This window comes from Meles meles, chromosome X (genome assembly GCF_922984935.1).
Source record: "Meles meles chromosome X, mMelMel3.1 paternal haplotype, whole genome shotgun sequence".
Classification (NCBI taxonomy): Eukaryota; Metazoa; Chordata; class Mammalia; order Carnivora; family Mustelidae; genus Meles; species Meles meles.
Genome location: NC_060087.1, coordinates 10,794,430 through 10,810,536, shown reverse-complemented (window position 1 = coordinate 10,810,536; position 16,107 = coordinate 10,794,430). Strand labels below are relative to the sequence as shown.

Genomic DNA, 16,107 nt, shown 5'->3' with positions numbered 1-16,107 from the left:
CAAATACAGCCATCCTAATTTATCAGGCTGATAGAGTATTTTGGAGGTGACAGGTGTTGGAAATAGTGCCCAATGTAGGTTTAAAGAATACTAATAACCAAATAATTACTAACTTCTGAAAGTCAGTCATCAAAACCCAGCTCATTTGGAAAGGCTGAAATATTAAAACAAATAACCTTAAAGTTCTCTGTTGTACAACATAAGAACTTTCTGACTTGGAAAATTTTATCAGCTGACTTTTTATTTGGGATTTTACCAGGCATGCATGGCAAATTTTCAAATCTAAGAGGGCACTATTGTGGGCCCAGTCAGGCTTCTATCCCATCCTGTTTGCTCACTCACTCCTCAAGCGAGTGAATTAAGGGAATAGCAGAATCTCAAAGATGTTCCCGTCATATAGTTCTGGAATTGTTGAAAGGGACCAGAGGATTGTAACTGGAAAGAGATGATCAGTTCAGTGTTTCATTGGCAACAAGAGTTACTGGAAGCTTTGGAATTGTGTGTGAATAAAGAGTGAGGTTGTATGATATGTAAAAAAATCAAACGGGGGGGGCTATTGGAAATATAATAATCCAACTTACATCTAAGTGTGAACTAGATACATCAACTATGAGCTTTCCTTAAGGTTTTCTGAGGGAGAAAAAAATGCAGCTTCTCCAGTGTTTGACATCTACTCTTTAGGGTAGGAACGAGTTTACCTTAACAGAATGTTGTGTGTGGGACGGGTTGTGAAGGGATTGGGGGTGGTCTAGGGGCTTGTTTCAGTAGGAAGTAGGAGAGAAGAGAATCTCAGAGAATCTCATCCCTTAGACAATTCCGAAGGTAAGAAACTCTAAGTATGAGAAGTAATGACAGCTAGAATAGAGGTGAATAGGTTAAATATCTTAAGCCATTGGGAAGCCAAGTAGGCCCCACCCCTGCACAGGAAGAACTTATAGGATTGGAAAGACCAGAGAAGCCAGATAGACAGTATGGGCAGCAAAATCACCAAGAGAACATCATTGCAATCCTCCCTTGAGCCTGAGAAGGATGTAAAACTGTATATTGAGAGACTCTAGAAAATATTACATGATGACATACAATATGAAAACATTGACCTTAAAAAAAAATCTTAATATAAATTTTCACAGCTAATGTACATCTTTTTAAAAAGTCTTTCCCATGAGTATTTTTCTTCAGTGTTTCCTGGTTTTCTACTTTGAATTTTATATATAGAAAATGATAAAATAGATTTTCCCAATATTAGAACTTGTAAAAGAATACTGAATCTGTCATATCACAATAAAACCATTAAATGTCCAATAGTCAATTTAAAATAAATTAATCCTATTCATAAGCAAGGATATGTAGAAAACTTAGAAGAAAAATATAGCTTGTGCCACAATGACAAGAATTATATGGAATACAACTTTTATTACATCATTTGGGGGTATTTGTTCTTTATATAAATATATAAGAATTAAAATTTTCCATGCTTTTGTTTATGATGATATATTCTAAAATAAACAACAACTCTTAAAACCTTTTAGAAAAAGATATCCAAGGAACTACAGACGTAGACATCCAAGGAGAAGATTTTTCTGGGACTGGACCTTTGTAACTCAGTTCACTATGATTTTCACTGTAGGGTAAAATTTTGACACATGTGATTTCTCTCTGCATCATCTCTGTTTATTTAGCGTTAGGTTTATTTCCTCATGATATTCCAAACCACAGGAGGTAGTTATGCTCTTCTGGAGTTTTGCTTTGTCTTTGTGTTTGCTTCCAGGTTTAATAAAATATTAAAGGCGGAGTAAATATTGAGAGACATGCTTAAATGTAGACTGAATTTTCCCTTATACTGCCTTCTCTCTACAAAGACATTCTACTTCAAATAAATGTCATATTCCTCATATTACAATTTGTTTTCCTATGATTGACTCTCTGAGTATTAGATTAGGTCCTGGAAACATTTGAATGAAAAAATATGTATATATGTGCAAATACGTATGTATTTTTTCAAGTCATATAATCTTTATTATATTCTTTTTTTTTAAAGATTTTATTTATTTATTTGACAGAGAGAGATCGTAAGTAGGCAGAGAGGCAGGCAGAGAGAGTGAGAGGGAAGCAGGCTCCCTGCCGAGCAGAGAGCCTGATGCGGGACTCGATCCCAGGACCCTGAGATCATGACCTGAGCCGAAGGCAGCGGCTTAAACCACTGAGCCACCCAGGCGCCCTCTTTATTATATTCTTAACACAGGTACTACAAGTATCTACATTCCATAATATGATTTCACATCAAGTTTATTATTTCTAAAGTTTCACTTTTCCTAATACCCTCTAATCCTATGCCCATGCCACAGATGGTTTCCTTAAGTTGAATTATTTTGGTACTATTGTATTTGATCTAGCATTTATGCACAGAGACTGCCACTCTGTTTCATACATACTTGCATTAAACCTTACTGTCACTCTCTTATTATTTTTATATGTATACATTTCTCCATCCAATTATGTTATAAAGTTATCAACCACAAGGATTTGCTTTGTTGATTCCCCACAGTGCCAGTTTGGCCCTTTGGTTTTAACCTCTGGCTACAGTGCAGTAAAGTTTTCATCCTCCTGAGTCTGTGCTCACTTTGATATGGGAAGTTAGCCTTGAATTTGAAATTTTGGGGAGGGTGCACTTGTTTCATGATGAATTCAGGCTTTAACATTGCACTGTTAATTTAGAGACCAAAGTCACCTTCTATCTCAGTTGAACAAAATGCCAAGCTTGGGGTGGATTCTTGGTTCTTCCTTAAGAAGTCAGAAATAAGAAATGTAGCTACCTGCTCTTCCTGCTTAGTATCTCCTCATGACTTGCTGATGCAGCTATAGAATGAAAGGGAGCCCATCATGTCAGTTCAGCAGTCCCAGCCCAGCAGGCGTCCTCCTAAGGGGCTGTCTACCTCTTATCCACTTCTCAGAACGTGATTTCAGATCCGAGATGAAAGACCGCTTCGCTCTGCTGCAGTGACCAGCAAAGCATGTGGAACTTATCTTGTGCGGACAAGTTTGGGGGAGCTGGAATTATATTATGGAGATACTCTCTGAGGGAACACATTTCATGCATTTTTAGCTCTTTCTCCCCCACCTCAAATCTGTTAAACAAGGAGGGAGTTGGAATCTGCTACTGTGGCATGGAGAGTGTTCCAGCACTCACTGGTCTGAGTCACATTCTAGCCACCCAGATGTTTGAGACTCTCTCCTCTTCATTTTCTGATGGCCCAGGCTTGGGGAGAATCTGCATGCAGATGGTATGCAAATACTCTTGACCTTTACTGACATTATAACATCCCCAAAGGATGTCTTTATATCAGGAAAGTGGGAGTTGCTATATACTCCCCATCCTCTAAATTCACTTGCCATCAGCAGCTAAAGTAAAGGGGGGGGGGGGGGAAAGAAATGGTAAACTGACGTTCTCAAAACTAAATTAACCTGTTTCATCATACATTCCTTACTAGTCTCCTAAGTGTCATTTGGAACCACAAAAAGCTTGTTCTACAGAAATCTCTTAATACAGGTCAACTAGCAATGACCCTCAACAGATCCTTGTGACTCTTCATGAAGAAAAGTGTGTATTTCAGGGGCACTTGGATGGTTCAGTCCATTAACCATCCGACTCTTGATCTCAGCTCAGGTCTTAATCCCAGGGTCATGAGTTCAAACCCCAAGCTGGGCTCCACACGGGGCATGGAGCCTACTTAAAGATGTGTATTTTGGAATAATGTATATCATCATAATGATTCATGAAAGTTTCCCTTAGAATAACACAAATACATTGTCTTCCAATCACATATCCTCAGCACTAACATATCAGAGGAGTGAGAGGCAGTATTGGGTCTATAAGTAAGCCTATACTTTGTGGGCAGGTAGTACCAATAGTAATTTAGTGAGATAACATCAAACATAAGAGGGGCAAACTCAATAGCACTGGAAGAAAGTCATCCTGAGTTCTTAAAGTGGATAGTCATTGTCTCTTATTTAGAAACAAACAAATACCCAAGCTGGATCCTTCAATGAAGCTATCAGGGTTATAGAGTGAGAATGGGGGGAAGGGGGAAAAATTGATATGTTTAGAAACTCAAAATTCTGAGGCATTCTTGGAAAAATTCCTTCCAGAAAACAGAGAGAAAGCAAAATTATCATTGGTCTCCAGTAGCACTGGGACATGTCCTCAGCGACCACATACATTACTATGCAGAAAAACTAAAGGTCTGATGTTCTGACTTCAATTAAAGACAGTTCAGAGAAAAATCTGGTTCTGTTTAACTTTTTTGACCAATTTTCTTTCAGTCAGAATTTGTGAAAGTGTGGGTCACATCACGGGTGGGGGAATCTCAAGGTTTGGGTAAGGGAAGCTTGGGCTCCGATGATATTCTTTGGCGCAGAGAGTGGATTCCCAGGCAGGGCCCCACGGGTCTAGCAAGATAGACTCTTTCAAAGTAGAACAACTCAACTCTCATATTCTTGTGAGCATCTGACTGACATCTATTTAAACACTAATGCCTCAGGTCCAGGATTGGTGATCTAGGGCCTGCGGGCCAAATTTGGCCACAGCCTGTTTTTTGGAGTGTAGCCACACCCATTTCCTTACTGTTGTTTATGGTTGCTTTCCTGCCCAAAGGGCAGCATTGAGCAGTGGTGACTCGGAGACTCTCGGGCCCTCAAAGTCTTAGGTATTTACTGTCTGGCCTTTTACAGAAAAAATATTGGCCAGTCCCTACCCAACATGGCGTGAGTATTTATTAAGCCTGATAGAGTTTCAAAAAACATCTATTTTAGTTTCACATGAAAGCTTTAATTGAAGAAAAGATCCTTTTTAAAAGCCAGTTGAAGTTTGTCATTCCATCAAAAGCTAAGAAATAAAAGAAGCACAATAAGCATCACTCTTCTGACCATGCGATGCTATCTGTCTCATACAGCAAGATAGGCAGGCTGTTCATTGTACACTTGAGCAATGATTTCCGAGTTTTCTCATAGGAAACATGACAAAGGACGCCTTCATAAGTGGCCAGGAAGTCCCTAAACAGCCCATTTATTAAACACCATCAGTAGCTATTAAAGACACAGGAAAACAAGGACATCCAGAGTTTCCGTTTTCATCTCCGTGAATGTTTGGCTTTTTCTCACATTAATAAACATTGAACATTTACATTTTTGATTGAGGGTAAATGCAATGAGGAGATTTAATCAAAGCAACTTAGGATTCTAATTAATGCAATCAGCATTAGGTCGTGCAAATATCGTCATTGAATGCCATCGTGTAAAGCGGGTGACAGTGATTTGGGCTACTGGAAGATTTGCCCCTCTTTTCTCCGGATAAAACCAAGAGGGGAGAGACAGAAACTGAATGCCAAGCCCAGAATTGGATTAGTCTTTTTCTGTTTACTTTTTCTTGTGAGTCACGTAATAACCCTATCAGAACTATCTTTTTGAGTAAAATTCTTAATGCACTACATCCTGTCAGAGCACCAGAAGTCTCATTTCTGGACAATGCTGTGTCAGTAATATTAAAATGGGTAGTAGAGTTCCATTATGTCTAATTTTGCCAGTGAAAAGGAATGGTAAAAGGTAAATTATTTTTTTTAGCATCGAGGACACCAAAAAGTACGGTAATTTGTTAAACACAATCCTAATAGCCTAAAACAGAAAATTTATAAAGACAAGGGAACACTATTTTTTACTTCTCAATGGTATTATGCTCATTATTTCACTTGAGTGTTTCTAGGACATCAGCCACCATAGTACTTAGTTAAGCTCAACTATATTTTATTTTGACTTCATCCAATAATACGGCTGTATACTTTACATAGTCATGAATATTAGAACCAGCCAATTGATTTAGGACTTAAAATAAATCCGATGAGGAGCAAGAAGAAATTTCATCCAAATTCAGTCTCCACACTATTGCCTAGCACTATAAGGCTATTGATCTAATAGGCTGTGTCACAAGCAACACCATCACCAAGACATTTTTAAGGAATATTGGTGGATTTTATAGTATCTAAAATCTGTTTCATTTACATGAAATATGTTTGCACATACATTATGATGAGCTTCTAATTAATTTTATGTTTACTGGGTTTTTGTGGTGGAGGGAGCCATGCATGTGATGTAATTGCTATAGATTTGGGACCACTATCATTTGCCAACAAGATATTGTGTGTGTGTGTGTGTGTGTGTGTGTGTGTGTGTGTGTGTTTATTACAAGGTCAGCACCTTCGGCATATATCTTAAGTGTAGCATATCTAAGGCTTGACTGTGTTAAAACTTCCATTATATGAAAAAGACTGGCTATAAGATATATCTCCCAAACTATGAAATATATATTTCTGAAACATTAGAGATACAAATATTAAAATATCCTTAATGTTACACTATGCTTATTACTGATAATTCTACCTAAATCCAACCACACAGCAAATGTTTTCAAAATTTCTCTGGCATGGGGATAAGATATTGTTGACTCTGAAGTAATGAACATTTGACTAATGACTTTCTAAAGTGAAAGTGTATAAATAATCGCTTTCTAGGGGTAAATGAACTTGGAAATTGGCATTCAGTAAGTGTCCCACAATATAAAACAGTGCTTCTTCGATCCCATATCCCATTCGTTCACACGAGGGCTTCAATGCTCAGTCCCACTCACCATTGTAGTTTCTGCTATTGACCCAAAGCTGTTGATAAATATGTTGCAGGTAACATTTACAGGAGGCCCTGCAAGTTGAACAATAAATAGAAAATTTGACAGGTTGTGTTCATAGCATAATCAAGTCATGTTTTTCTCTTGCCAGTGGCATCGTAGCACTTACCATGGTGGTTTCTGTGACCGATCCAAAACTGTTGATAAAAATATTGCAAGTAACGTTTACTGGAGGACCTGCGGAATGCAATAAGAATGTTGCAATAGACATTGAAGCAAAAATACAGCTCCATCAACATCTGTGCAAATGACTAGAAATGTAAACTAAACGAAAATGATGGTGAGGTTGCAAAAACAAAACAAAACCAAAAAAAACAAAGAGCAAAAACGTTTTACCCAGAGGTTCAGAGTGATAACATTCCCACTAGTATTTCAAATATGATAACTTACCAGCTGAGTTTGGGGTTTAGAAAATATAAGCTGGAGACTATTAAACTGAATTCATTGTCAGTAGTTGCTATCAAAATAGCCTTTTGGGTGGGTGGCTTTCTTCCACCTGAAGCTCATCAACATTGTAGACATCAACAGTGGGTGCCCCACAATGATGAAACAGCTCGGGTTATGAGTTCAAATGGAACTGCATTTTGCACTGTGGGTGAGCCAGAAATATCCACTTCTTTTTGCATGACACCCTTTAAATCTGTGGGTCTCATTGATTCTCCTGATACATTTGAATTTACCCCATTCATTATATCCTCTGACCCCCAATGAAAAATGGTGTTCCAAAATACAAAACCAAAGAAAATGAGCTGACTTTGAGAAAGAAACTCAGAAATGTCACTTAATGTCCATATTGTAAATCAAGCGTTATTAATTCTCAATGTGCTTTCAATAGAGAACCCACTGTTTTTCTCCAGAGACTCAGGGGCTAATTCTTTTTCTCTTGCTCTTGGTCTCCCACCCAAGCACTAATCAGGCTCTTTTCTGCTTAGTTTCTGCATTCAAATGACAACAGGTATGTTCAGGGGGGTATGACCGCAGAACCTTTGCCCTTCGATGATAGATATTGTTGTCTAATGATTTCTAGTTCCATGTTGTTCTGGGGAGTATATTTTTTGCCTTCATGTAGTTACCCCCTAATGCTTTCTGGGATAAGAACACATTGCCAAGAACCATCTATTCACTTGCTGTTTTCCCCAGTGGAAAATTGTTTCTCTTCACTCTACATGGTCTCAGCAACCTAGTGCAGTCTACACTCCAGTTAGCTCTGTACCCGACAAGCCACTAGAATGTAAGTGAGGAGGAGTTTAGGTTGAGGTCTCCCCCTGGGGCTGGTAGTAAAACACAGCTGTGGTGGCACTTGAGCACCATGTTTTTAAACCCTACAAGTTGCTGGGTTCTCCAGCCTTTGCCTTTGAGGCAAGGAGACAGAGGCTGAACAGCTAATTTAAGTCTCCAAGCAAGAACATTTGGTAAAAGAGATATGTTAAGCTTTTTTCTTTAACATAACTAATGTTTCTATTTTTTTAATGAAAAAAAACTGTTGTGTTTATTTTTTTAATGTTTATAGGTATAGAGTCACACCCCATCCCATTACCAAAACATTTTTCAGCCTACGTCTTTGAGATATTCCAAACCTTTTAGTTCCTCCCTTCCCCTCTTATTTCAGCATCTGCCAAGATGACCTCCTCTCCAGGGTCACTTCCTACTCTGATTTGTTTTTCTCTTAGATACTCAAAACAAAACAAAAATGAGTCTCTTCCCTGGCCATAAAATTCTATGACAAATATATTTTTCTGCTAATAAGAAATAAATTTAGACAAGGTAGAAGCGAGCCATGAGAAATCGTGTATGTTTGCTTTTTTCTTTGCAATAAAATATTTCATTTTAAATAGCAAAACTCAGGATGGAAAAGTTTCATGAATTTTTATATGTGAGATAGGTAAGACAATGAATGATGATCAGATAAAGAAACAGGAAAAAGAGAAATGTCATCTTAACAAGAGGAATTTGAAAATTCAAACATAAATTGTCTTCTACTGCACATTATCCATTTGTCTGGCCTCCCCAATTGGCTTGCAAGCATTTAGGAGGCTGGGTCATATCATGGTGTATTTATTTTTATCCTGCCAGTAAATGGAAGTGTGAGTATATTGCTGGAACTCAAGATATTCTTTAACCTACCACCTACTGACACACTGTATTAGGCACATTTAAAAAAGAATCTAGTTTGGTCCTCACAAAAGAGGAAATGTTTTACTGCACCAGTACACGTTTCAGATGAGGAAACTGACGGTGAGACAGGTTAAGTAACTTGCTTAAAGTCTTGCCACAGTAATTAGAAAAGCTGACACTCCATGCCTCATCATTTGGATTCCAAAAAACCTAAACTTTCAGCCATGCTCTGCATTTATTACAAGATAACCTCTCTCCCTCCTGGCCTGCCAACTGTGGTACTTTCCCCTGGCTTGTATATTTCTGGGATAATTTGATCCTTTATATCTGACCTCTTCAATCTTGGGCATTGTCTCAAGTTTCATTTGCATTTGGATGTAAAATCTTGGAAAGAAGAAAAGGCAGTTTTTTGATGAGGGATTAGCTCATGCATATATTAAGAACTGACACATATTAAAACCTTACTGTGTGCCAGTGAGTGTCTTATCCATTCTTCAGTAATTAGATGCTACCATGTCCCCCACTGTATAGGTGAGGAAGCTAAGACACAAAAGCAGTAATTAATTTTCCCAGTAAATAAATTAATTAAAAAAAAGAGGTTGTAAGAGGTAGAAATTGCCTAACTTTGGGGACACTTTTCTTAACTGCAAGGGTGAAATGTCTGAGGCCAATGGAATTATCTTCATGAGAGAACCTACTGGGACTTGGCCTGCAAGTTCTTCGAGTTAAATGTTAGAACTATTTACCCTTTTGTTATCCTGATAGGTGCCAGCACAACCTTTCATCTGTATTTCTTTTTAAGATTTTATTTATTATTTATTTGACAGACAGAGATCACAAGTAGGCAGAGAGGCAGGCAGAGAGAGAGGAGGAAGCAGGCTCCCTGCTGGGCTCCATCCCAGGACCCTGAGATCATGACCTGAGCCGAAGGCAGAGGCTTAAGCCACTGAGCCACCCAGGCGCCCCTCTCCTTCCCTTTCTTTATCACTTGCTCTCTCTTCCTTTATTTTTTGCCTTATTCTCTTAAATTATTCGGGTGTAGGTGACACACAATGTCCTTTTTGTTGCAGGAACACACAATAGAGATTTGACAAGTTTAAACACTAACTGTGCTGTGCTTACCACAAGTAAAGCTACCATCTATCCGCATACATTGTTATTTATAATATCATTGAATATATGCCTTATGCCATACTTTTATTTCCGTGATTTATTCATTTCATAACTGTAAGTCTGTATCTTCCCCACCCCTTCACCCATTTTGCCTATCTCCCACACCCTTTGGCAACTATTAGTTTGTTCTCTATGTTTACAGGGCTGATTCTGCTTTTTGTTTGTGTATTGATTTTTTTTTTAGATTCCACATATGAGTGAAATCATGTAGGATTTGTCTTTTTCAGTCTGACTTATTTCACTTAGTATAATATCCTCTAGGGCCATCCATGTTGTCGCAGATTGCACAGTCTCATCCTTTTTTAATAGCTGCATGATATTTTTGTGTGTGTGCGTGCGTGTGTGTGTGTGTGTGTGTGTGTGTACCACATCTTCCTTATCTGTTCCTCTATTGATGGACTCTAACATTGTTTCTGTATCTTGGCTATTGTAAATAATGCTGCCATAAACATAGGGATGCATATATCTTTTCAAATTAATGTTTTCATTTTCTTTGCATAAATAACCACTAGTGGAATTATTGGATCTTATGGTAATTCTATTTTTAAGTTTGTGGGGGAATCCCCATATTGTTTTTCACAGTGGCTGTACCAGTTTGTAATTCCCACCAACAGTTTATGAGGGCTCCTCCCGCTCCATCTTCACCAACACTTATTATTTCTTGTGTTTTTTATTTTAGCCATTCTCACCGGTGTAAGGTAGTATTTCATTGTAGTTTTGATTTCCATTTCCCTGATGATGAGTGGCGTTGAGCACCTTTTCATGTATCTGTTGGCCATCTGGATGTCTTCTTTGGATGAATGTCTATGCAGGTCCTCTACCCAATTTTTAATTGGGTTGTTTGTTTTTATGGTGTTGCGTTGTATAAAGTTTCTATATATTTTAGATATTAATCCCTTATTGGACATACAATTTGCAAATACATTCTCAATTCAAAAAGAAATTTTTGATTCCTTTGATTACTCATTCAGTCTCTTTACTTGTTATAGTCTGTTGAGATTTTCTATTTCATCTTAAGCCAGCTTAGGTAATTTTTGTGTTTCTAAGTATTTGTCCATTTTTTTTCTTTTTTTTTTAATTAATTAATTTTTTTTAAAGATTTTATTTATTTATTTGACAGAGAGAGAGATCACAAGTAGGCAGAGAGGCAGGCAGAGAGAGAGGAGGAAGCAGGCTCCCTGCCGAGCAGAGAGCCCGATGCGGGGCTCGATCCCAGGACCCTGAGATCATGACCCGAGCCGAGGCAGCGGCTTAATCCACTGAGCCACCCAGGCGCCCCAGAATTAATTTATTTTTATTTATTTATTTATTTTTTCAGCGTAACAGTATTCATTGTTTTTGCACAACACCCAGTGCTCCGTGCAATACGTGCCCTCCCTATTTCCCACCACCTGTTCCCCCAACCTCCCACCCCCAACCCTTCAAAACCCTCAGGTTGTTTTTCAGAGTCCATAGTCTCTTATGGTTCGCCTCCCCTTCCAATTTTTTTTTTATAAGCATATAATGTATTTTTATCCCCAGGGGTACAGGTCTGTGAATCGCCAGGTTTACACACTTCACAGCACTCACGATAGCACATACCCTCCCCAATGTCCATAACCCCCTCCCCCTCTCCCAACCCCACCTCCCCCCAGCAACCCCCAGTTTGTTTTGTGAGATTAAGAGTCATTTGCACTACTGGGTATTTACCCTAAAGATACAAACGCAGTGATCCGAAGGGGCACGTGTACCCGAATGTTTATAGCAGCAATGTCTACAACAGCCAAACTATGGAAAGAACCTAGATGTCCATCAACAGATGAATGTATTTGTCCATTTTATCTAGATTATCTAATTTGTTTATAATCATCTCTGATAAGTCTTTTTTATTTCTGCAAGGTCAGCAGTAATGCCCCCCACTTTTATTTCTGTTTTTAGCTATTGGAGTCTTCTCTCTTTTTTCTTTGTCAGTCTTCCTAAGGTCTGTAATTTTTGTTGATCTTTTAAAAGAACCAACTTCTTGTCTTCTTGGTTCTCTAGTTACTTCTCTATTTTTTTTCTCCACTCTATAATTTACTTTGTTGGAGAGCTTTGGGTTTATTTTGCTCTTCTTTTTCTAGTTCTTCAAGATACAGGATTAGGTTATTGATTTAAGATCTTTCTTCTTTTTTAAAGCAGGCATTTACATTACAAATTTCCCTCTGAGCCCCGTATTCACTGCATCCCATAAGTTTTGGTATGTTGTGTTTTTGTTTTCATTCATTGCTAATTTCCTTTGTGATTTCTTCTTTGACCCATTGGTTGTTTAAGAGTGTGTTAATTTTGAAATATTTGTGAATTTTCTGGTTTTCCTTTTATTATTGTTTTTTAGCTTCATTGCACTATGGTTGGAAGAGATAATTTTTATGATTTTAATCTTTTAAAATTCACTAAGATTTATTTTGTGGTTCAATATAAGGTCTATCTTGGAGAATGTTCCATGTGTGCTTGAGAAGAATATGAATTTTCATGTGGTTTCACTCATGTGGAACATAAGGAAAAGTGCAGATGACTGTAAGGGAACGGAGGGAAAACTGATGGGAAGAAATCAGAGAGGGAGATAAACCATTGGAGACTCTTAACTATGGGACACAAACTGAAGGTTGCTGAAGGGGAGATGGCTGGGGGATAGGGTAGCTGGGTGATGGACATTATGGAGGTCACGAGATGCAATGGGCATTGGGTGTTATACACAACTGATGAATTGTTGAACATTACATCTGAAACTAATGATGTATTATGTGCTGGCTAACTGAAGTTGAGAGGAAGGAAGGAAGACAAAGAAAGAGAGATGAAGAAAGAAAGAGAGAAAGAAAAGGTAGAAAGAAAAGAAAGGAAGGGAAGAAGGAAAAGAGGGAGGGAGGAGGGAAGGAACAAAGGAAAGGAAAGAAAGAAGGAAGAACTCTACTGTTGCTAGGTGGAACACTCTATATATGTTTGTTAGGTCTAGTTGATTTATACTGTTGTTCACATCCTCTATTTCCTTACTGATCTCTGTATAGATGCTCTATCCATTATTGAAAATGGTGTATTAAAGTCTCCAATTATTATTATAGTAGTATTATTTCTCCTATCATTTCTGTCGAGGTTTTCTTCATGTATTTTGGGGGCTCCATTATTTGGTGCATTTACTTTTAGAATTGTTATATCATCCTGATTATTTGACACTTTTATCAATATATAATATCAATCTTTGTCTCTTTTAAGAGATTTTTCCTTACAGCATATTTTGTCTGATGTTAGTTTAACCATCTCAGTTCTCTTTTGGTTACTATTTGCATGGAATATCTTTTTCCATCTTTTCACTGTCAGTCTACTTGTGTCTTTGGATCTAAAGTGAGTCTCTTGTAGATAGCATATAGTTGTGTCATATTTTGTTTTACCCAGTCTTACAGTCTATGTCTTTTGATTGAGGAGTTTAGTCTATTTACAGTAAAAATAATTACTGGTAAGGAATGACTTACATCTGCCCCTTGGTATTTGATCCATACATATCTACAGCGTTTTTGTCCCTCATTTCCTCTATTACTACTCTCCTTTGTGTTTAGTTGAGGTTTTTTTTACAGTGAATCATTTTAATTCTCTTTTATTTCTTTTTTGTGTACTTATGTATTTTCTTTGTGGTTACCATGGGGATGATATTTAACACCCTAAATTTATAATAATTTAGTATGAATTGATACCAACTTAACTTCAGTAACATACAGAAACTCCACAACTATATAGATCCATCCTCCTCCCTTTGTGTGTTGTCACAAATTACATCTTTATTCATTGTGTGTCCAGTAGCATAGATTAACAACTTTTAAAACCATTTATTTCTTAAATCCTGGAGAAGATAAAAAGTGGAGTTACAAACCAAAACTACCATAATACTGTTTTACATTTGTCCATGTATTTACCTTTACCAGAAATTTTTGTTTTTTCATTAGGTTTTAAGTTACTGTCTGGTGCCCTTTCATTTCAACCTGAAGGACTCCCTTTATCACTTCTTGTAAGGGTCGGTCTGGATGTAATGAACTTGTGCAGCTTTTGTTCATCTGAAAATGTCTTTATTTCTTCATTATTTGTGAAAGGCAGTTTTGCTGGATATCGGCTCCCAAGCTCCCAGTTAGCTTTATTTTTTCTTCCAGTACTTAAAATATATCATTCCATTGCCTTCTGGCCTCCAAGGTTTCACTGAAAAATAAGCTAATATCTTATTGAGGAATCTCATGTAAATAATGAGTTTTCTATTGCTGTTTTAAAATTCCTCTCATTGTCTTTGGCTTTCAATAGTTTGATTATAAATGTTCTCAGAAGTGTGGGTCTCTTTGGGTTTTCCTACTTGGAATTCATTGAGGTTTTTGGATTTGTAGATTCACATTTTCATCAAGTTTGGGGAGCCATTGTTTACTTAAATACACTATTCAAATATTCAAATATTCTTCCCACCTCTTTCTTTCTCTCTTCTCCTTCTTGAACTCATAGAATGTATACGGTGGTCCATTTGGTGGAATCCCATTGGTAAACTTGAGTAAAATGTGTATTCTGTTTTGGGCAGAGCATGTGTTTAATTTTCTTCATTCTTTTTCCTTTATGCCCCTCAGACTCACTAATTCAATTGCCTCATCTTCCAATTTACTGATTCTTTCTTTTTCCTGCTTAAATCTATTATTGAACCCCTCTAGTGAATTCTTCATTCCTGTTTACAATAATTTTCAGCTCCGGAATTTCCGTGTGGTTCTTTTTTATATTTTCTATCTCTTTATTGATAGTCTCATTTTACTCATGCATCACTTTTATGATTTCCTTTCATTCTTTGTTTTTGTTTTCCTTTAGACCTTTAGGCATATTTAAGACAGTTATTTTAAAGGCTTTGTTTAGTAATACCTGGACCTCCTCAGTGATCATTTCTGTTAATTTATTTTGTTCCTTTGAATGAACCATACTTTCCTATTACTTTGTATGCTATGTAATTTTTGTTGGTAATTGGACATTTGAATCTTATAATGTGATAACTCTGGAAATCAGATTCTCTCCCTTCCCCAGAGTTAGCTGGATGATTTGATTGTTGAAGGATAAAGTAGCCCATCTGTTTCCCAAGCTCTTTTTGCAAAGACTATATACCTTCTCACTTGTGGCCATTGTAATCTCTGTTCCTTAGCTTGTGTTCAGTGAGGTTTTGACAGAGATTTCCATGAATACCAAGAGTTAACAGATCAGCCAACCAACCAAACAAACAAATGAAACATACCTCTCCCAGAATGCAGATTGTCTCCATGCTGGGTATTCCTTCAATACCTAATCAGTCTTGAAGTGAACCTACAGATCAGCCCAATGTGAAATCTTAGGATCTGCTCAGGTCTTTTCTGAGGATGCGTCTTGCCCTGAAAATGCACATGGCTTTCCACATTCCCCTGCCTATACAGCTGATTTGAATTTCCTAATTTCCCTGAGAAAATTTCCTCAACTTTAGCTCTCAGGCCTTAGATGGTCTATTGTATATTTCTACTGTAATCTTTTCCCCCAGGCATCTGAAAGTCTTTAGTGTTTTCTGCAGCTGTTTTTCCATCCTGAGTTCCAAGTTAGGTGGAACAGAGATAAGCACTATTTTGGGTTGAATTGTGTTGCCCCCCCCCCCCACATTCATATGTTGAAATACTAACCCCAGTACCTCAGAATGTAACTGTATTTGGAAAGAAGATCTTTAAAGAGGTAATTAAGGTTGAATGAGGTCATCAGGGTAGACCCTAACCTGATACAAATGGTGTCCTTATGAAAAGAGGAGAAAAGAAATGCTAGGGATGTGTGTGCACAGAGGAAAGACCATGTGAGGACAGAGTGAGAAGGTGGCTATTAGCAAGCCAGGGAGATAGACCTCAGGAGACACCAATCCTGCTGACACCTGGATCTTCGACTTACAGCCTCCAGAACTGAGAGAAAGTAAATTTCTGTTGTTTTAGCAACCCAGTCTGGGATATTTTGTTGTGACGGCCCTAGCAAACTAATACAAGTACCTTGCATTAGTCCTTCTGGTAGCACACATTGGTTAGACTAGGCAGACAAAATCATTTGTGAATATTTTTTAT

General features: G+C 37.6%; 1 protein-coding gene across 2 annotated transcripts in view; it reads right to left on the bottom strand.

Moving 5' to 3' along the window:
* GLRA2 (glycine receptor alpha 2) overlaps positions 1-16,107 on the bottom strand; it is a 175,270-nt gene that overhangs the window by 127,274 nt on the left and 31,889 nt on the right. The window contains exon 3 of one of the 2 annotated variants that reach the window (XM_045995593.1): positions 6,840-6,907. In XM_045995593.1, the coding sequence (XP_045851549.1) occupies positions 6,840-6,907 (68 nt within the window). Of the gene's footprint in view, positions 1-6,676; positions 6,745-6,839; positions 6,908-16,107 lie in introns of both variants that reach the window. The other variant, XM_045995594.1, reaches the window with a different exon arrangement.